Source organism: Notamacropus eugenii, chromosome 3, assembly GCF_028372415.1.
Source record: "Notamacropus eugenii isolate mMacEug1 chromosome 3, mMacEug1.pri_v2, whole genome shotgun sequence".
Classification (NCBI taxonomy): Eukaryota; Metazoa; Chordata; class Mammalia; order Diprotodontia; family Macropodidae; genus Notamacropus; species Notamacropus eugenii.
The window spans coordinates 286,820,329-286,842,818 of NC_092874.1; the positions used below are offsets into that span (position 1 = coordinate 286,820,329).

General features: G+C 42.1%; 2 protein-coding genes across 9 annotated transcripts in view; one reads left to right on the plus strand and one right to left on the minus strand.

Annotated features, from left to right (window-relative positions):
• HCFC2 (host cell factor C2) overlaps positions 1 to 9,786 on the plus strand; it is a 52,843-nt gene extending 43,057 nt beyond the window's left edge. Inside the window, exon 16 of the mRNA XM_072655772.1 lies at positions 9,471 to 9,786. Coding sequence (XP_072511873.1) covers positions 9,471 to 9,484 — 14 coding nt within the window. The 3' untranslated portion in view covers positions 9,485 to 9,786. The remainder of the gene's footprint in view (positions 1 to 9,470) is intronic.
• NFYB (nuclear transcription factor Y subunit beta) lies at positions 247 to 22,381 on the minus strand. 8 transcript variants are annotated; one of them, XM_072655777.1, is made up of 9 exons: positions 22,220 to 22,372; positions 21,498 to 21,568; positions 14,763 to 14,882; positions 11,957 to 12,047; positions 10,701 to 10,831; positions 7,347 to 7,544; positions 3,353 to 3,434; positions 830 to 909; positions 247 to 705 (listed from the first exon to the last, which is right to left on the minus strand). In XM_072655777.1, exons 3-9 carry the CDS (start codon positions 14,787 to 14,789, stop codon positions 673 to 675), a joined length of 642 nt encoding a protein of 213 aa, XP_072511878.1. In that variant the 5' UTR covers positions 14,790 to 14,882; positions 21,498 to 21,568; positions 22,220 to 22,372; the 3' UTR covers positions 247 to 672. The 8 variants fall into 8 exon arrangements, with proteins under 8 accessions (XP_072511878.1, XP_072511880.1, XP_072511881.1 ...); XM_072655779.1 differs by lacking the exon at positions 22,220 to 22,372 and adding an exon at positions 21,712 to 21,884; XM_072655780.1 differs by lacking the exon at positions 21,498 to 21,568 and having other exon boundaries at positions 22,220 to 22,381.
• Between the last annotated feature and the right edge of the window lie 109 nt (positions 22,382 to 22,490).

Consider the following 22,490-nt stretch of genomic DNA (forward strand, 5'->3'; position numbering starts at 1 on the left):
TAGGGATTAACATTTAGTTTTCAAAATTACACAAAAGGCTCCCAAACTCCCCCCCCCCCCCCCGCCAAAACATTTCTAGCCACTTAAGTTGTAATTACCCCCCAAAAAAGAGAGAGAAAAAAATCCTTTAAAAATTAAGTTTCAATAAATATGTCAACAGTTAAAAACCTTGCTAAGGTTACCATGCAAGACATCACACAGCCAAGACCAACTCAGTTTTATAATGAAGGCAACTTGCATTCAAAATGAACTCTACCCTCATTTTATTAAAAGGGTAAACGTCATGAATCAACCCAGCTGTTTACTTGGATTATACAAAAGTAACATGATTCCATATGAAAATAAGAAGCTGTCTACAAATCTCCGACAGTAATAAACCGCAATGTACAATGCATACAGGAGTCATACAGAGCAACACACTCTTGTACAAAACAAAAATATTTTAATACCTTTAAAATCCAAATTTTTTTTCATTGAAATCATTCATGAAAAAAGATTCTCCAGTCAGAATTCACACCTCAATTAGTCAGGCATCAGGGAAGCTACATTACAGCTATTCAATATACAAAGAGACATTCCTCTTCCCCAAGGTGTTCTGCGTAATGTCTCTGCTTTAGAACGGTCCACTTCTCTCCCTTCTTTTTATATTCTCAGTTTCAACTTTTCTTAAAATCATGAGAATTGAATCTGTTGAACACCAGAAATCTAAAAAAGAGAATTCATTTTTCAAAAATAGTCTCCTTTTATAGCCTCTTTTTTGCTAAATGATTTTATTCATTTCCCCCAAAAGAATCAACCAATAAAATATAAAGGTTTAGAAATACTACACCTGTTGATATGACGTTGTATAAACCATAACATTTTGTTGCTGACCATCTGTGGTGATTAAGCCGGCTGGTAACTGATTAGCTATAAAAGACAAAACACATTTTTAAGGCACAATGCTGAAGTTGTTTTTCTAGTCAAGTTCCAAGATCCCACAGGTCAAGCTCAAAAGCCCTCAGTCCCACAGTCCTATTTCTAATCCTGTCAATGGTTAGCCATTTCCTTCAACAAGGAAATGAACCCTCGCTCCCTCCCGAGAATAGAAACTGCTTGAGGACAGGGATTGTTTTTACTAGTAAAGAACTTCATATGCCAAATAGGCATTTGTATTTGTTCCTATGGGTATACTAGAAAACCTATTACCCCTTAGAATCAAATACAATTGCCTCTAGAGATGCTTAATCTGAGATCTATAAATGATTTTAAAAATATTTTGATAACAATTTCAATGTAAGTGGTTTCCTGCATAACCCTATGAACTTTATTCTACACATTTAAAAACATTAATCTGAGGAAAGATCCAAAGGCCTCAGACTAGCTACAAGATAGCAAGTAGAAAACATGACCAAGAATGTGAAGAACCTCTGCTCTAGGCTTATTTTGGAGAGTGTTTTCATGACCTGGCCTGTACTCTGGCAGTAAGTTGACACACTGGAGAGGAAGCCTTGAGTGAGGGAGTCCAAGCAGGAGACTGTGTAGAGAGGACAATCACCTGCACTATGCAGGTGAGAGACAAGGGGATGGATGCCCAAGATAGTGTGGGGAATGAACTCAACAGACTGGTAGGAAGCTATGGAACCAAGGGGGAAGGAAAATGAGGAGGGGAAAACATGCCAAGGCCAAGGCCACCAACACAAATGGCAAGAGGAGTGGCAGTACCCAGGCAGATAGAAACAAAGGGAGGAAGAGGTGGGGCAGGGGGAGGGGAGAGGGAAAGAGAGAAAGAGAGAAAGAGAGAGAGAGAGAGAGATGAGTTTTCTTTTGTTTGGACTAAGTTTGAGACATCCAGTTCAGGCTGCTAATGACATGAGACTGGAGCTCAGGAGAGAGGTTAGGACTAGAGGATATGCCTCATGAAACCCATTACAACAGACGAAGCTGTACCCAGGACAGAATCCTGAGGCACAGGCCGCCCCACCCTCAGTGAAGGCTTGGAGGGCACATTTACACACATATGATGATCTAGAAAAGGAGGTGAGGAGTCATCAGGATGAGGGGGAGGACCAAGAGAAGCCTTAGGAGGCATGCAGAGGACTCCACCAGGTCAAGTAATGAATGCACAGGAGAGGGATGCAGTCTGAAAAGGCCATCAGACCTGGCAATGAAAAAGTCCTTTCTGGAGAGAACAGTCTCACTGGACCTCTAAGCAAGGAGGTAAGGCAGCAAGGCTCAAAGCAGGCATTTTACTCTATAAACATTCAAGTATCAGATAAATATCAGGGCTTTTTCTCTTTCATTCATGGTCCTAGTTTGGAAGGTGGGGAGTTTTTCTCCTCAAAATGTTCTTTAAGAAAAACCCCATGCTGAGTCATCACCCCTGTTTCTGCAGGTCCAACGTGAGGGCGCTGCATCCAGACTGCAGGCTCCCCTCACTGCAGAGTGCGCAGCACAACGTGTCGGGGGGAAGAATTCACTAGGCCGCATCTTTGTTAACAGTCATCACAACTGACTAAGACATAAAAAATGTGCCCTCAAATTACGCGTGATGGGCACAGTAAAACACCTTAACTCCATTTACTATGCTCAAAACTTAAGGGAGAATGAAATGAGCTTTAAATCTCCCAGGCAAGACAGGTTAAGAGCAGATCAGATTAGCCAATGGGCTAATCTTAGGCCATGGGCTCCTCTGGCAATCTAGTAAAGTTTTTGGCAGCTAGGGGGCACCACAGTGCGCAGAGTGCTGGGCCTGGAGTCAGGAAGACTTGTCTCCTTAAGTTCAAATCCAGCCTCAGATACGCACTAGCTGGGTGACCTTGGGCAAGTCACTTAATCTGTTTGCCTCAGCTTCCTCATCTGTAAAAGGAGGTAGAGCTGGATTTGGCAAATCACTCCAGTACCTTTGCCAAGAAAACCCCAAAGATTCGGATACAACTGAAACAAACTCAATAACAGGAAAATCTGGTAAATCCTTCTCAGAATGTTATTAGATGTCTATTATAAAATACATTAAGATTGCAAAGGAAACCAATTACTGTTGAAATATAAATACAAAATTTTTTTTTAAGTTGAAAAAACAAGTTCTTAGCTCCAGGTTAAGAATCCCTGGGTGAGGGTCTGTGACTGAACTTCCTCCCCTGTGCCAGCATGTGAAAGGGCAGGTATACAGCTAGTACTCCAAAAGGAATGTTCCCCATGGATCCAGGCATACTCTACGCACTGACTCTGAATAACATCAAAAGAGAACATGCATTCACAATGACTTGGTTCTGTCCAGTCCTGTGTAAACAAGAGCTCATGATGCTTCCCACTATCTCAAGACCAGGAACTCAGAGGCCTGCTATCAGATCGAGCCCTGTGGGGGACTTACTAAAAGCTTCCTCGGTGAGCTCCTCACTCAGTCCATCTGTGGTTGTGACTGCTCCGCCGATCCCTTTCTCTCCTTTCATTGCCTAGGGAAAAGCCAAATGTAATTCAGAAAGAAAAGACCCTTTCCAAAGGGACTCCTCCACTGACTTCATCCTTAAAACTGGGGCAACTTCACCAATACAGAGCATGTCACATTTCCTAATGACTGATTATGTGATTAAGGTCATTTTTAACGCAAGCAAATACTCGTAAGATCCTTCTAACAATACATTATGGCTTTTTCAGTTACTTTTGAAAATCACAAAATTCTGCTTCCAGACCAGGACACAAAGATTGACTTTATTCAATAACCAGGAAGCCCATTAATTCATTCACTATTACCCAGAGACTAAACATGCACCCTATCACTCCACCCTTGAAATGTGTTCCCTGTGTCCATATGCTATGGTGACCTACATCATAAAGAGAAAATTCAAAGTACGGGTTCCTAATTCTCTCTACAGAAACAGAAAAGCCAGAAACTTGGGCAATTATTGTGAGTTTCATTTCTCAACCAACCAGCACAGAAACAAGCTGCAAGTCTCAATTCCACATTCAAAATGGTGGTCCGAACACCACACCTCGCTGATCCTCAAGTTCTAGGGAAGTGTTACATGTGGAATTCCTTTCTCTCTTTACATTTAATAACAAGGACCTACTCCTGCATCTAAGAAGTAGCATAAAAGTCATCAGTGATTTCAAACCAAAGGTCACTGGAGTCATGCATGAAGCCAGGATGAGGGCAGCAGGGTATCTTTATCAAGGAAGACCAATGGGTGGAGGGGGCTGGGAGTCCTGCAGGATGGGAAGGCTGTAAGCAGCAACATTTGGAGTTTATACAGACCCCCAAGAAGACAATCACTGTGTCTCTAGGACATGCCGGCTCCTGGCTGCCTCAGAGAGGAGGGTCTGAGAAGGGGGCCAGGGGATGCTACATTAAAATATAACAAAATGTTTGGGATTTTTTTCCTTCTTAATTTTTAAAGACTAACTTTAACATGCAGGGACAAATGCCAGTAACCAAAGCAAAAACATGAGAAAATCAAACAAATTTAAACCACAAAGACTGCTAATGATTACTTGTCTTCTTTCAACTCCTAAAATGCCTACACCACACCATGGAAGAATACCAAGGCTTGCAGCTCCTAGGTCCTTACAAAGATCTTGTTTTCTGAGATTAATTAACTGGGCTATCTTGCAGCAAAAGTTGGTCAGTCTTGGCATTTTTCACTTTTTTTACGCTTTGGTGCAACTGATCCTGTTTCATTGTGGACTTCAATGCTCTTCTGAGTCCTCTCTACACTCCAAGAGCTGCTGCAATACTTCTAACAGTCACTCAAGTGTGCTCCTCTTTAGTGGCTACAACTTTGGCAAGTACCTATTCTTTAAAAACCACAGAATTTAAAATATAACAAAAAAAGAGCAATGAAGCACGTATGCATATGGCACTGAACGGGCAGAACTAACTTCACTCAACCTGGCCTCATCTGACCAAAGTCAGATGTCCTGGATCAGGCAACAGTCAAAAGATGTACAGCCACCTGGACATGCTGTCACAAGACGAAGCCTCAATGATTTCAGTTTGTTTATGCCACTGAGGCTGGCCCAGACAAGGTCACATGACTTATACAAGTTCCCATAGGCTTGGCATTCAACTCTGGCCATGTGGCTCCAAATCCAGTCGCTTCCATGGCCTACACAGTTAATAAACTTCTGGGTCAAAGGGCAGGTGCACACCGTTAAAGCTCTACAGAACTTTCTAAAATGGAGGATCAATACAATGCCACTGAGGGCATGCCTATGTTATCATGGCTGCATCTCAACTGAATTTTGTTCTCTTTTATTTATCTGTGCCAAATGGCTCTCAGAGCTGTTTGAATTTCCATTCGTCTGATTCAATAAGGTTCTTTCCTTTGAGACTTGCTTATTCATATCACTTTCATCACTTAACCTCTGGTGAATGTCTCTTTTAAAAGTGCATTCTTTATAAACTCTGTATATGACTTTTACTGAAAGTTTAATGCACAGATTTTCCCCTTTCTTCTCCTCCCAGTTTGTTTCTCTCCTTGTCTTAGAGGTACACAGTTTTAAATTTTAATATAATCTAACATACTCTATATAACTAGAACAAGTCTTATTCCCTTCATCCTATAGATGAAGAAACTGGGCCCAAGGAGGTCAGGTCAAACAGGTCATTAGCCTCAGAGTAGGACTTTGAACCCAGGTCTTCTGACAACAGAGCCAATGCCCTTTCCAGTGTACTGTCTAAGTTACCACTTGGTCAGAATGTATGCCCTTCTTCACAGCTGTAAAAAACATTTTTTTCTTGTCCTCCAGTTTTCCTGGGACACATATGCGGCATAATAAACTAAAGGAATAGAAAATATAATTTCTACATTATTTAATTTACTTGGAATTTGTTGTGGTAGATGATGGTATGAGACTACTGGTCTATTTCTATTTTCTACCATCCTATCATTCAGTTTTCCCAACATTTTTACTGAATAAATAACATCCTAGGGTTTTAAGACTAGATTTATTCTACACTAGGCAGTTACTGTACATACAACTGGTTTTAAAAATGCTAATTAATCTAGTTCACTGATCTCCATTTTTTATCCAGTACAAGAGTTTTTATAATTATTACTTCATATTATGATGAGACCCTACTATATAGGTATACTCTCCCTTTATATTCTGGACCTTTTAAAAGTTCTTCTGTATCAATTGTGTAATTATTTTATTTAATTCTACAAAGCATATCTAGAAAATGTTTTGGTTATGTAGCATTAAATTTATAGATTAATTTGGGAAGGCTAGTGTCATGTCACAGAAGTATATACGTTATGCCAAATCTCTCAAATTATCTGGTAATTATTTTAGTAGTACTTATTTTAAAGTTGATTTTATTTCTGAATCCTCTATTTACACAAGGTAAATTTAGTTTGTAGGTACTTATGGTCATGATTTTTAATGGTACGTCCCTATCTTTTTAAAGTTTGTATTGGTGATATAGAAATGTTAATACTAACACGAGGCTCTTTCTTTCCTCCTATGGTCTATAATCCCAAGATCTCAAATTTTCTCTCTGAATATTTAGCCCTTCTAAGTATGTGATCTTTGTCTGTAAAAAGCTTTTCAAGCTTTATTTCAGGTCATTTTGCTTTCTCTTTTGCACATTCAATGGTTTCTGCCACGTTGTTTTCAGCATAATTTGACCGATCTCACTCTTCAATTTAAATTTACTACCACTTTCTCCATCATGCTTTTTTGTGGCCAATTTATCTCGTCCCACTTTTAGTAATGCAGATCTCTCGTAGCAAACATGATGTCTCCTGAGCAGAAGTCAGTTCTCCTCTCCTTTCATTTCTTCTAAAGCATTTTAAAAATCTGACTGTATCGTCTTAGGCTCAATCCAGCTTCATTTCTGGGATCAGCTGAAATCTGTCATCTTTTCTGTCAGACATTCTCTTCAATTCTCTCTCTGCCATCTTGCCAGAACCCCACAAACAAATTTTCACATAGAAGATAATGTAGTAAGAGAACAGACTACCCCCCCCCCCAAGGGAAAACCTGCAGTGTACAACTCCCTTTCTGGAGTTGGGGAAATGTATGTGATCTCTGTCTGAGTCAGGCTTATTCTCACCAGTCCAGCTGTGTGGACTGTTCACAAAAACTCAACTTATAAGGGAAACCATATCTAGGTTACACCTTCCGTTTCTTCGTGGCATAGAACGAAATGAATGACCAGAGGCAGATGCTGTAACTTTCCTGTTCAGTTCAGCTCTAGCCTGAGCAAGTGAAGAGTAAACATCAATGAAAAGACCATGTCCAAAAAAATACTAGGTATACTTTTGACTATGCAAATTGGACCTTTTGACATGCATATGATAAACGGAATGTCAAGTCTGTACTGATTTTCTTTGATGGCAACATTCAGGAAACATTTTACCCACCTCTCTGAATTTCTGAAGGTAAAGCTTCAAAGGTTCCACATAACTGTCAAAACCCAAAGTTGACATTGCAAACAGAATGTCTTCTCCATTGATGGTCTTCCGCTTTTCCTGGTGACACCTTTCACTGGCTTCAGATGTGATAAAGCTGATGAATTCACTCACACACTCTTGTACGCACTCCTTAGCATCCTTAGCAATCTGACAATGAGAGAAATGCAAGGTAAATCTCTGCATACATCCCTCACACTTCCTTCCCAACCTGCAAAAATAAAAGACTATGTGGTACACAAGACACATTATTCAAATTATAGCTTTTGCCACTATTCCCGTCAGAATTAAATTTTATTAAAACAACACAAAGTGTGCTACCTGCTATTTCCAAGGCCAGGGGTATGTAACACCTGAATGCAAATGGGAAGGAGTCTTAACAGTTCTATTTACAGAAACAGCTATGAATAAAAGAGCTTCCCATCAGACAGTAACAATGATACATCACCGACTGCCCCCATAGGAGGTGGCTCAAATCCTACTTTCTAAAGAGGCAAAAGGGCACTTATCTTAGGAGCAGAACTGTTCTGTCATGTGCCCTATAATTCAAAATGCTGGGCTTGAAGCTAAAATCTCTTTAAAAACCTAAATCTCTTCTTTTTTTATCAGTTTTATGAGAAATAAAAACTGAAATGTGAATTCACTGATATCTATGGTAAAATTACCGTCTATGACATTAGTGAATTCACATTTTGGTCAGTGACAGACTCATCTATTGAGAGAGGAGTTTAACTTGAGGTTCATGAACTTGGGTGGGGAAAAATAAATTACTTTTATTTTCACTAACCTCTAACTGAAATTTAGCATTACTTCCTTTAAGGTCACAATGATGCTCAAAGGACTTATAAAACTGTATATAGTCTGTATTACAAAAAAAATTAAAAATAAAAATGAAAAAGACCCATATGTACAAAAGTATGTGTAGCAGCTCTTTTTGTGGAGGCAAAGAATTAGAAACTGAGCCTCTGCTTGGGACTGGCTGAACAAATTGTGGTATGTGATTGTGAGGAAATACTATTGTGCTGTAAGAAATGGTGAGCAGAATGCTCTCAGAAAAACTTGGAAAGACTTACTACACAAACTGATACAAAGCAAAGCAAAACAGAACCAGGAAATCATTGTTATTCACCCCAATACTGTAGGATGATCAACTGTAAACGACTTAGCTCTTCTCAGCAATACAATGAGCCAAGACAATTCCAAAGGACTCATGATGAAAAATGCTCTCCTCCCCCAGAGAAGAACTGATGGAGTCTGAATGCAGATCAAAGCATAATTTCTTAACAGTATTTTTTCCCAATTACATGTTTTACAATTACCATTTTAAACATTCATTTGAAAAACATTTTGCGTTCTAAATTTCCTCCCTCCTCCTCCCTAAAATGCTAAGCAATGTTGTATAGGTTAAAAACGTGCAATCAGAGCATATTTTGTGTTAAACTTTATTGTTCCTGGTGTGTTTTTGGTCTGTGTTCTCTTTCACATGACTAACATGGAAATAGGCTTTGCATGACTGCACATGTACAACTTATATCCAAACTGCTTGCCTTCTCAATGAAGAGGAAGAGGGGAGAAAGAGAATTTGGAACTCAAGATCTTAAAAACCAAATGTTAAAAATGGTTTTTACATGTAATTAGGAAAAAATTAAATATTAAAATTTTTTTAAAAAAAGAATGTAGGTCACCAACATTATGCTGAGAAGGGGTTCACAGGCTTGAATGGCCAAAGAGTTCAAAACACTAAAAAAGTTAAGAATATGGAGCCAGAAAGGTATCAGAGGTCATTCATAGTCTAATAGATGAGGAAGCTGATGCAGAAAGCTTAGGTGGTCTTATACTCAAAGTTACACAAATCACAGGTTAGGGCCAGAGCACTCTCGTTCCTCAGCACCCAATCCTCTGCGAGTCGCCCAGGCCAATGGAACATTCCTGAGCCCAAACCCAAAGACACGGCCAGGTTTAAAGCACAACCAAAACAAAATGGGACGCCGCCTCTCCCACCACACGCACACACGCTGGAACGTGCTGGGGCCACCTCCTGACCGATTTAAAACTGGGGTTCTTCTCTCTTTTCAGGGTTCACCAAGTGACCGAAGGATGATGCATTTGAAGAGAACAGGATTTTCTGAGTGGGTCAGGATGACAAGAGGCAAGCTGGAGATTGGGAAGAGATAAGCTGAACTGGATGAGATTCTCCCAGGAAGCCCTGGGCAGCACTGCTCCTGGGTCCTCACCTGGCTTGGCTCTGAATGGTGGAGGGCGGTCCTCCAGGAATACACATGATCTGACCACAAACGACAACAACTCTTGCCCACTCAGTCTGTTCAAGTGTACACTTCTAGAGAGGACTGAAAGCTTCTCTTCAATAAAGTAAATAAGCATTGCATAAGCACAGAATTGGCAAAAGAAAATTCCTGGGAAAATGGGGGTTTGGAAAGCAGACCACCAAACCAAAGGCTGGAACCACCTGAGCTTTTCCCCCACTAAATGTAACCTAACCAAGCCTATTCAAAACCGCCTGGGACGTTCCGGCTCCCAACGTCAGTTGGGCACTCATGTAGGATGGGTTGTAGTTGACAGTCAGCAGATCTCCAGTTCTCCTCAAGCAGCTTTCTTTAAGCATAAGCCAGAGATGTTTTCTTTCAATTAGGACCTGCAACTACACGCTTCATGCTCCCTTTTCAATCAGGAGAAATATTCTTTGAAATCTATTAATTTCACACAAAAGCGGTAGAACAAAGTCACTGAGCCATACTTTGGCGACTGTTTAACAAAAATGCATGCAGTCAGAGTTGCGCGTAGTTACTCCTCGGAGTTCAGGGAGGCAAGTTTCTTGAGAAAGAAAAGCCAGTTCAAAGACATCCTCCCCTCTCTGGGTGAGCAAGGTCTATCTCAAAGTTTGGTCCTGTCAGAATCCAAAGCAGATCTCTGTCCACGCTACATCTACCAAACAGACTCAGAACTGTGTGACTGACATCATGATACACTCTCCATATCTGAGGTACTGCAATTGTATCAAGTCTTCACATTTTCCTAGCCACTCACATTTTTTAGAATATTTTTTATTTCAAAAGAACTTTACTGGGTTTAAAAAAAAAATCTTTCCCCAACACTTGAACCAAAAGTAGTTAAGGTAAAACAGAATATAACTAAAACAGAATAAAACTAAAAGGATATAGTGTACTATTTCAGAGAGACCAAGTAATCCTAGCTTTAAAAAGCTGTTTTGTTCCACACAGGGCTGAGTAACTAAACAAATGACTTGCAGTTCTAACAAGGCCCAGCCGGATGCTCTGCCTCACTTACCTTCCCCGTCTGAGGTATGGCGTTTTTCATTATCCTGGCAACGTTGGCGATGGGAAGATAGATGTCTTGTTCTCGAAAGCTCTCTTTGGAACCATTTGTGTCTTCATGATCATTCATGCTGTCTTCTGTATCTAAAAAACAAGATGATTTAGAAAAAAAGGTCATTTTAGTGTTTGATAGAGCAGAAAAAAGAGTCTTGAAGGGCTTCAATGATAAAGTCAGCAACTGCAGTGAGTTCGTTCTTGACCCTTGGGGTCGCGCTAAAGATAAGTAACCGTCCATTCCATTTTCTCAGCCTCACAAAGTTCATGCTATTCTCTCCCTAGAATCCCTGCCTCCCTCCACTGCCATCTCTGCCTATTCAAAGCACAGTCACCCTTCCAACCCAGCTCAAGAATCAAGCACCCTCTTCATACCAATTGGCAGTCATCTCTCTCTCCCTCTTCTGAGAGAATCTGAACTGTTATCATGCCTACCAACCACACCATTTCTAGTGGACAGAATAATACTTGCATTGTCTACCTCACTAGGTCATCATGAATTGCCAAGTGCTGAATAAAGGTGAGTTCTCATTATTACTCCCTTGGACTGGACTTGCCCCTCCTTTGATAAGGATGCTGCAGCACCTTGACCAGTGCCTTTACATATCCATTCAGTTCATATTTTTGGAAAGGATCAGTGAGCGAATGTCACATGCAAATGATTCTATCACAAGAGGACTTGCACATGAAAACTAACAGATCAGGGGCTTACAGGTTTGTCTAAGGTCAGATACCAGATGTAACGGTAAAGATGCAGGACAATGGCTTAAGATGTTACTGATTCAGTCTTCTGTCTTTTCTCAAAGTACCAGCCTGATTTGGGGGCAGAGTATGAATTTTAAAATAATAAGATCATCAACAATTTTCTTTTTTAAAGAAGACACACAAGTCGGAAAGGAAGAGTATTCTAGTGGGCTCTGAGTTCTCCCCAGTAATATATAAGCTTCTTAGTGGCAGGGACTGTTTCATCATCCTTGTATCCCCAGTGCTTAGCACATAGTAGATACTTCATTTTAACTGAACAGAGGAAACTTCATAAAGTGCTACTCAGGCTTTAAAGAGCCTGTTACAAAAGAGCTACACATAAATAGCTGCCAGATATCTTGGATTTTATCAACTAGAAAGGGAAAACAAAAAAAAAGTAAAGAAGAAGAGAGAGGCCAACATCATGTTAATGAAATAGAGCTTACACTTTTTAACCAGCAGTTTTCTTACCATCATGAGGCTGTATCACATAGTGGCTGCTACCAATGTAGTCTGAAATTCCTAATTGCGATGCATCTGTGGTCGAACTATCTCCATCCATCTATGTGAAAAAAGCAGCAACAAAAAGCCCTTTCAATACTCTACATGAGGAGAGATCACTTTCCAAAGTACAAGGTGGGGGCAGAACTCTTAACCTGCCAGGTGAATGGTCAATGGACTTGTTCACAGTGTTAAGCCTAGCTAAACAGAAATATTGGTGGTTTTCCACTGGGAGGCCTTACCACTTGGAAAATAAGTGATAGAAGTGAGACAGAGAGAAAAAGTGACCTTGTTCCTCTCAATAACCTGCCCCCTAGTACTGCCCCACCTGTTCCCCCTACCCTTCAATGTAAATACCCCACTAAGCTGATGTGCTAGTACTAGTAGGCACATCAGAGGCAGCTAACTGGGAACTTTGAGTAAGAGCTCTGTGCCTGGAGTCAGGACAACCTGGGTTCAAATCCAGCCTCAGCCACTTGGTAGCTGTGTGGCCCTGGGCAAGTCTGTCTGCCTCAGTTTCCTCAATCATAAAACAGAGATATTAATAGCAGTTGTGAGGATCAAAATGAACTATCTATAAAGTGCTTAAGACAGTGCCTGCCACAGGCACACAATAGGAACTTAACAAATGCTTGTTCCTTTCCTGCTGTCTCCTTCTTCTCCCACACCCCCCCCCCCAATACCTTTTACACTTAAAAGGCAAAATTATTCCCTTTGTGCAGATAGGCCCTATGCCCTTGCAGATTCACAAGTGCTACTATAGGCAACATTCTCAGCAGTTTTCTGCCATTCAGATCTAACGCTATCAACAGGCACCTACTTTTGATTTCTTTCCCAAGGGGTGACACCTGACATGACCAGCAGCTAAGCAGAAATTTAGTGAAGGACAGAATATCAATATCTAAAGTTTCACTTGGAAATAAATGAAAGATTTCTACAGAAACAAGGCTCTGTGAGTCATTAAGAGGTTCTCTGCATTCTGCAAAGGGCCTTCTAGATCAGCAGAGCCTAGTTGTAAGCTTCTGGAGAGCAAGAACAATGTCTGGTTTGGCTTTGTACTTCCTCCAGAACCTTACAAAGAATCAGTATTTATTGAACAAATCAAGAGGATGCCTCACATGCTTGAAAAAGGGATAAGGTTATGGAAAAGGCTTCAGAGGCAAGGCCTGAATCATGTATCTCTGTCTCTCATGGATAACAGCATATTTTATTGCCTTCTATTTCCTGATCAAAAGTGAATTTCTCCGGGAAAGCAAGGGCTAACAGAATTAAAGACCAGATAGTAGATAGTTGTAGAGATTACAGGAAACTGAATTACTTAGCTATTTCCACTCTACTTTTAAATACTGCTCAACCCTATTATCAGTACCTCTCAAACAGACATTTAGTTGTGTAGCATGATTTCACAGAAAAAAGCTACCATCAAGAAAACTGGTAGAAATCTTTTAAAGTTATCTAGTTTAAGCTCATCATTTTAGAGATGAGGAAAGTGAGTCCCAGAAGGCTAAATGACTTGCTTCAGGCTATACAAGTGGTATGGAGCAGAGCAAGAATTCAAACCCAGTACTCATTCAAAACAACACTGTCTGTAGTTTAAAACAAACAAACAAATCCCAAAAACAACCAGAGAAAAATAACACTTCATACCCTAGAAGGAAAAAAATAACTGCTATAAAGACAAATCTACTAAAAAAGAGAAAAGCCTCTTTAATTTGGTTTTCAGCTAACTTCAGTCAGAAAGTAGATACGTCCAGGTCTTGTGTTCTTGTACAAAGGAGGATAAGAGAGTTCCCCAAATTCTCTGACAAGGGACACCCTTAGCATAAGGCAACAGACACACTTTGCCTGCCATAGCCAGAGCAATTTAGCTTCCAACACCTTTGTACCTTAACTGCTCAGCTGTTTAAAATACTATTACCAATAACAATATATCTACTACATTGAGGTGCTATGATGATTAATGAAAAAGTCTGGGAAACACTTTCACTTTATTAAAGGGCACTTTTAAAAAGTGTTTAAAAGTTAGGCAAATCACCTGTGGTTCACCTCTAATATGTAACACCTAACTAAAGGCCCTGAACATGTCACTTAATTTTCAAAGGATCAAAGAATCATAGATTTGCAGTTGGAACGACGACCTTAGAGTTCTTCAGTTAGTCTAATACTTTCATTTTACAAGTGAGGAAACGGAGGCCCAGAGGGATAAAGTAACCTTCCCACAGTCATACCAGCCATAAATGGCAGGACAGGATTTGAATCCGGGCCCTGATTCCCAAACCAGTCCTCTTTCCAGGCTCCTTGTCCTGGTTCCAATTTCTTTATCAGAAAAATCACCATGGTGAAATGACACAAAAGTCAAAACTCTTTGGGACTAAAGTATTAATGTTTTTGGACATGTCTAACAAACACACCAAAAGAGGCAAAGTAACATACAGTAATATGATACACAGGATTACATTTAGAAGCTATGGGCATCAGAACCCTAAACTAGTTTTATTGGAGTAGTCAAAGGAAGGTTAAGGTGAAGCTAAGGTGATCCTTTCTGTACATTCCCCCATATTTCATTAAATGAAGATTCTTTAAAGAAACATTAGAGTACTTTATTGAAAGCCTCCCCAAAGGCTTGAACTATGCAAACATGATCATTTTATTATTTCAATTATTTGCTAAATATGTGGCTTGGGTTGTGGAACCATCTCTTGCATTAACTCCAAATGTTAGGTAACCCTGCTAATTCCAAATGCTTGATGGAAGATATAATCAAAAACAAACTGACCTTTAATACAGGCATAAATGAGCTCATCTGTGATCTACACAGTGACTGGAACAATCTTCTAGGTGTTCCTAGCTGGAAATGCTGCAGCTGGCAGCTCACTTAGAGGAATAAAAGGCAAACCTGCAGGTATGCAGCAGAGTAAATAATTACTTCATACAATATAAAAAGAAAATAAAACTCTTCCTAGTTCTAGGAGGCTTTCTTGAACAAGAAGCTGCCTAAGTATGCCCTTTCAGCTGCCACAGGGCACGATAAAACTCTAGGCGCCTTCCAGCTGCCCTAATTGAGTGACTCCTTTCATTGCTAATAAATCCATCCAGGTACATTAAAGGTGGAACTCCTTGAGCATCTCAGGATTTTTTTTTCAGGATCTGAAATGAGCATTTTAAATTGGAAACACACTTTACAAATTATCAATTATTCCTTGGAATTATTCTACAACACACACTTTAATCATTGCTACTTCTCTTTGGTAAACCTCATCCAAAAGGTCCCCATCCTTGTACAGCTTCAAAGATACCACTGGGAAAATCAGAAATGGGACTCAGTGACCTTTCTGAGTTTTTGTTGTTTATCTACCACTGCCACCGGAAAATGTGCCAATGCCTGGTGGGACTACTGCACCCCCAGAGTCTAGCACCATGCCTGGCATCCAGCGGGCACTGAAGAACAGACTGAACAAAATCTTCACAGCAACACTGAATAGTGTCATTACACCTTCCAGTATCAAATGTGCGCTCAAAGGTCAAGATCACTCCTTGTACCAGCTTATAACTTAAGGGAAAATTAAGCTGAGTATCAGAAAACCCTATCTATTCTTTCTACAGTCATTAACTGTTTATCAAAGCTCATTAAAACTATTTAAGAAATGTCATTTATTGGCATTAGAGGTTTGAAATGTAGCCAGTTTTAAAAGATAAAAAGCCTTATAGATAATAACAGAAGATATGTGCTACACACAGTAGAATAACATCAGGGATTGTGCTGGGTCTAGAGGCATAAGCCTTATGTCTCCATGAAAAAATCTTCTGATTATCATTGGCTTCATCATGTCCCCCAGCCCAAAGCTGTCTATGTCCTTTGGGAAGGGCACGGACACTTACTACAACAGGGACTTTGGGCCCTTTTTGTGTTAAGGACCCTTCTCAAAATAAGGTTCTTACATGCATGGGATTATAAAGGAAACTGATTTCAGTTACCAACATTTTTAAAAAGTGCACAGACCCCAAGTGAGGAAAGTGAGAAGGTGAGCTCTCAGGGTTCCATCACCTCCCCCCTCTGGATCATTGCTGACACACTGCTTTGCTCATAGTAGACACCTAACAAAAACATGTCAAATTACTCAGGGAATGATAGGTTAAAAATCTGAAGTTAATGGAAAGATAATTCTATGAATTTTTAGATCTTTGACTTCTTAAATGTACAAAACAGGCTGTGTTGGATCTTACTCAAATCAATTTAAATCACTAATTCTTTTTCAAGTTTTCATTCTAATAAGTGATTTTTTTCCTTAAAAAAAAAAAAAAAGTATTCCTTGACATAAACAGATTACAAGCTGAGGCTGGGAAATCTTTAGTTTTGTGGCAACAACATTTAGTCTGTTATAGAATAACTTCTTTGGGGATGTTACATTTCCTTCTAGACTATGGGGTAGCATAATCCCTTGTTCGACTGGCTTTCTCTCCTTTAGATGGCATACGGAAAATAAGTCAATTACCATGACATGTTCCATTTTAGCCTCATTCATCCATGACTTGCTCTGACATCTCCTCTCTTCCTTCCCTCCAACCATGGAAGTAGAGTTCCCTTATCCCACCCACCTAAACCTACCTACAGGACAGAAGCACCTCTTTTCCTTCAGGGCCTCAGCTCCAAAATAACCTGCGCTGTCTACTTTCTTAATAATAGCTGAGATTCCTATAGCTCTTTAGAGTTTGCAAAACACTGTACAAAGATTCATTCTTTCCTAAAGCTCCATCCTTTCCTCCTTCAAATGTAATTCTAGTGGAAAGACTACTGGTCTGAGAGGCAGACAATCTTCATGTGCAGGTCAGACCTAACACTGACCACAAACACTGCTGAGTTCCTCAAATTCCTTATCAGTAAAATGGGGATATAAAAACTTTACTGGGTTGTTTGAAGGACAGCACTTGGTAAAAACCTAAAGTGCTGGGTGAACAGAAATTGTTTCTTTTTTTAAGTTCTTTCTGCTGTTCTTCTACCAACTCCTTCTTGTCCCCTGGAACATGAGGGCTCACTCCCTGACCCACTTCTGACTTCCATCACCACACAAAATGAGCCAGTGAATCCTGGCACAATCCAATGTACAGCAGCCACAGTGCTCATCCACAAGGCCTTCTACAAAGCCTCCATGGCTGGCCATGAGGTTGCCCCTTCCTTTCTCCTGTCTCCCTGGCTAGCATCTTTCCTGATTGTCCGTAAATGTGGCTGTCCCTTCCCTTCTACCCTTTGCACCTTGACTTTCCTTGGTGAACTCATCCAATTTCATGGCCTCAACAATACCAACTCTAGAATTCCCTACCCCAGTCCAATAAAATGATCATCATTGCAAATGCAACAATCCCCAATTGAATTCATCTTCCCTAACAAAACCAGTTTCTTTTATCCTACTGTCCTTTCTGTGAGTTGCACATGAGATAGCCTTCTCCGTCAATCTCCATCTTGACATCCAGCTTTTTTGTGTCTTTTGAAATTTCTCTTGGTTTCAAGGGAGAATTCAAATGAGAGAGTGATCAAATGAGTGGGACATACAAACAAAGGGCACCCAAAAGACAGGTTCTCGCATATTCTCTTCATTCCTCTGAATCACATCAATGTTGCCTTGCATCACTGTGGCCAAGACTATTTCAATTCGAGATGGTCTAAGCGGTTCTAGTCACTTCCTCCTCTAATCCACCTGACCTAGTGTTGAGAGGTACCTTCCTAGAACTACTCATCATGTCACTTCCCGGTTCTCAAAAACCTGTAGCAGCCCCTCTATTGCTCTCCTCTGCCCCCCATCATGTGCCCCCACCCTAGGCAGCCATGAGCATCTCCCAGTATACCCCAATTCAGAGCTGTTCTAGTGAGGAAGATCTACTCACTAACTTCTTCCCCTTCTCCCCCTAACAAAACAGCATCCCCTTCCCTACCTTTCCTTACAGCTTCCCAATAACTTGATCAAGTATGTTTAGGCTTAAGCTTTGTACTAAATTGGGAGGTCAGGGAGTTGACAATGCAGTTAAGAGTGGAAGTGAGGTTTGGAACCCAGATCTCACCCTCCTGTCTGCTTCAACTCTAAGCCTCCAGATGGCAAATACTTGTATAGATTTACATGAAAAACAAAAATCTTTTAGAAATTAACTTTATCTTCATAAACAACTATAGGAACCAACGATAGTGAGCTCAAGAGTAGCTGGGCGTTGAGTCAGATATGAACCAAAGTTTCTCCATCATCTATTTATTAATAATGAAAAGCATGAATCCAGGCTAAGGATGGACTTTATTTTCGCTTTCTGTTCTTCTTCAACTGTGCTGCAGGTTGAGAACAGCACCAGTGCCCAGGTCAGCACTCAAATGTTTGCTGAATAAAGACACTTTTAGAAAAAATGCCACTCCAAATTGTACTGTTGTGCCAACAAACCTCTGTATTTTCTTCTTGTGCCCACCAGCAGCAAAGGGCAGACAGTGAGAGAGCAATGACACAAAGTCATAAGGGAACCTAGAACAGCACAAAGATAACCAGCCTGGGGGTTCTAGGTTCCTTCACTTCCCTGACCCTCAGTTTCCTCAAACGAAAAATGAGGTGGTTGATGTAACTTTCTCTTAGGCCCTTTCCATCTCTTTAGATCTACTTAGACTGCAGCTGTTTATAAATAACACTGAAGATGTCAATGCCTCAACCTTCACAAGGTCTAGTAATTTTCTTTATCCCCTTCAGGTGTGACTCACTGTAAGAAAGCTTAAAAAGGAAAAATTTTTTTAACATGACAATGTGAAGATTTGAAGTCAGATAAACTCTTAGAAATGAGAAGATTATGTTGTTCAAAGAATAAAGTAAATAACAGAAAAGGAAATTAAGCTTGTGATTTAAAAGTAATACTTTACTATACTACGGACAGAGGTGATCTCACCAGTCCCTTGATCTCAGCACAAATATCGGAAAGAATTAGAACTGGAATTAGAACTGGATCCTGTCCATTTTTCACTCCCACTTCAAACGTAAAACTAGCTACAAACTCAAGAATACAGAGATCCAACCTACATCTCTTACTGCAATTTGGAATTCTTCAATGTCTATTTTTTTTTCTTGTATGCATTCATCAAAGAAGCAAAAACCAAACAATTTTTCTCTTACCAAATGCTCTAACAAAGGGCTAGACAGCAGCACATGTGAAAACTGCTACATAGGTACTGTCTAATTGCTTAGAGAGTAATGCCCTTTTCATACCTAATTGACCAGGAAAGATCCCCCTTACACCCACCCCCAGCTTTCCCAGACAGAACACAAGGCTGCTTCAAGTGCTTGCCAAACCATTCCCAGGACAAAGACCTTAAAACTAGTGGAAAGGGCTTTAAATTTAAAATCAAAAGATAGGGGTTCAAATTATGGCTGATTCCACTTGCTACCTCATGACCTTGGGCAAGTCACTTCACTTCTTCCAGGCCTATTTACTCTACTATAAAATGTGGGGCTCGATTCTCTGACCATCAGAAGGCCCTTTTCTCATTGAGAGAAAATATTTCAAATATTTTCAAATACTGAATTTGAAAAAAAAGGCCAAATCACACCAAGTTCTCCTGCCTCATACAGTAGTTTGCATTAAAACACACACGTAATGTGTATTTTTGTGCAACTATATAGTCTGTCCTTTTTTAAAAAGAAAGCTATGAGCTCTATATAAAGGCTTACAGGAATTCACACATCTGTTTAACGTTTGAAGAAATGCAAATTTTTATCTAAGAAAAGCACTAGCCTAGCAGTCTTCCTTGGCACCAATAACTAGGATTTTGCAACAGGATAATCCTTAAATGAAGGTACAGGGGCCACAGGGAAGGCTAGCTGACTCTTATGGCACTCGGATCACAGTTTCAGCACCTCGAAGAGGCAACAATCTAGCTCACGACTCCTCCATGGTTGTTACTTTGCACATTAGGATGCTGATCACACCACAGCGTCAGTGGGCTAGACTCTGAACAGCATCTGCATTTTGAAAATTTCTGGGAACATCCTTATTGTCTGCTGGGCTTCTGGGTCTGCCCCCCCTTCCCATTTTTCTATTAAAGGGTCAAATGTTGCTGACCCTTTTCCCAGCAACTGGTTTTTCTCCCAACTGCTTTATCTGAAAGTACCATTTGTAGACACTAGAAAATGCTCCACTCTCTCCCGCCCAGAGCCTCAACTAAAAATCTCCTTCTTTGCCAAAGTCTACCTTCAAAACCTTTCACATTCTGGTGACCACAACAGGAGACCCACATCCAGAATTTCTTCTCCATAGCAAGAGGAGGAGGGATCCAACCAATGTATAAATGCACAAGCGTATATACATGGTCACAAATGGAACACCACCATACTCTGCCCTTGGGGAGAATTTTAGGAGTGGTGGAGGCAATCCCTGCTAGGCCAGTGACAGACCAGCACCTGAAGGGCTGTACAGTAGTAAGAGCTAAAGCAAAGTAACTGAAAAAAGATGGGGGGGAGATCTGGAGGAAGAGAAGGGAACAGTGTCCTGACTGAACAGACCACACCAACCCATGGGCTCATCTTTTTAAGCCCTTTCTCCTAAACTCACTTCAGAAGCTTCGGCAAAGGAGAGGAAGGATCTACTTTCCTGCCCCCCTCTACTCAAAGCCTCCCTCTCCCCTTTCTTTAGCACTCTAATGCCAGAAGAGCAGGGTTTGGGGAAATCCAAATTCTAATCACCAGCACTTTAGTCAAGAGAACTCTTTGGCCTCCACTCCTCTGTAAAATGGGATGGGGTTGGGCCTCTAGTATCCTATGTCCCCAATCTCTCCCAGCGTATTTTCATCCCCTTGACAGTCATCCTAAATACGAAGAGTATTTTGCACATATGAGGCATCCAATAAATGTTTGTTGGATAGATGTGAAAGGAAGAGAAGGCAGTGGGCAGCCTCTACCACCACCCCAATTTCTGAGAAGGCCTATGGACTCCTCAGAATGTGTTTAAAGGTGTAAATTAAAACACAGGATTACAAAGGAAACCAATTATACTTAAATACCTAACCAATTCCAGACCCAACTCCAGGTTAAAAACTCCTGATCAGAACTCACTCTCAGCACAGAGCTAAGACAGGGTAAGGAAGTATCCTGAACACAAGTAGGAAAAGGAGGGAGTGGCTCCTCCCAATAGCACCCCAAAACAGAACACTCCTCTTTTTGAAGTCCCCTCCCTCATTCTGGAGTGGAGGTCCCTCACTTCCTCTGGCAGTCTGGTGAAGCTTACGGATCTCTTGACAGAATGACACCAACTAGGAAAGTATAAAATAAAACCCGCAGGATTACAAAGCAAACCAATTATGCAATTTTTTTTCCCATCTAAATCCGCCAATTCTTGAAATCTAGGGGGTCCATGAATCCCAGGTTCCTGGAGAGTTAAGAAATGGGGATTGCCTTGCACAAAGCAGTAGCCCATGAATGGGGCAAGGGGCTGCTCCCCCCGCCAGCACCCTAATCTCACCAAAGCCGCGCCTTCACCCCCACTCCCTGAAACTTACCCAAGCACCCCAGAAAGCTGACAAAGGAGTGCTCTGCAAACAGGAGGCACTGGAGGACTCGATGGCCTGGGCTGGAGACGGGTTAAGAAAAGGAGAGGGAGGTTTCTCTCCCACCCCCCAATATTCTGAGCTACCGAAACGTACCCCTCACCCAAAAGGGCGGGAGGGGGAGGGGGCTTACAACACTCACGATCCCCCCAACATTCGGAGGTACCCAAGAAGAGGTCGGGGGGGAAGGGGCTTCTAGCACTCACGACCCCTTCCCCATGACAACAAGAAAGGGCTTCCCGAGGTCCCCGCCGGCCGACAAGCGTCGAGGAGGCTTGGACTATGTGCCAGGTGCTGTGCCAAGGCTGGGAGTTCAGGCTGGGCGGTGGGCAGGCTCGGGCAGGACCCCCCGCCCCTCCCCCATCGGCCGGGGCCCCCGGGGGAGGGGGCGGCGTCGCCTCTCCGACCCCGGGGCGCAGGGGGAGGGGGCCCCGGCCCCCGGGCGCTCATCCCTTTCACCCCGGAGGAGACAAAGCGGCCCCTCCCCCCGCGGGCGCCCCCTCCCCCCGGGCCGCGCCAGGCCCCGCCAGGCCCCGGCGCCCGGGCCTCGTCGGCGGGCGGCCGGCACAAAGGGCGGCCCCGGCGCTGTGAGGGGCCCGCGGCGGGCGGACAGCTCATTCGAGCGGCGGCGGAGTGGCTCGAGCCGCGATCATTGGCCGAAGGCAGGCACCAACCTCCGCTGCAGCCCTGGTTGGCTCCCGTCTCCAATCGGCTGTTTGGTTGGACGGAAAATGGCTGCGAAGGAACCAGTCCCAGCGCGGAGCCCCGCTTCCAGGGCCCGGCCTCCCCTCCCGCCGCCGTCGCGCTGCCGCGCCGCCGCCGCCGCCGCCACCGCCTCCGCCGCGCCCGCGCCCGCGCTCTTCCCGGGGCCCGGCCACCCGCCCTCCGCGCGCGCGGGCGCGAGGCCGCGGGGGCGCGCGGGGGCGCGCGCTGGCCCGCCAGGCC

Bases quoted from the DNA above. Each gene is read 5' to 3' on its own strand.
- NFYB (XM_072655780.1), bottom strand. From the start codon at position 14,789: ATGAGCTCATTTATGCCTGTATTAAAG. The intron at 3,435-7,346 runs GTGGGTAAAATG...GCTTTTCCCTAG, and splicing joins ACCTTCAGAAATTCAGAGAG to GCAATGAAAGGAGAGAAAGG. The intron at 910-3,352 runs GTAAGTCCCCCA...TGTCTTTTATAG, and splicing joins GCTCACCGAGGAAGCTTTTA to CTAATCAGTTACCAGCCGGC.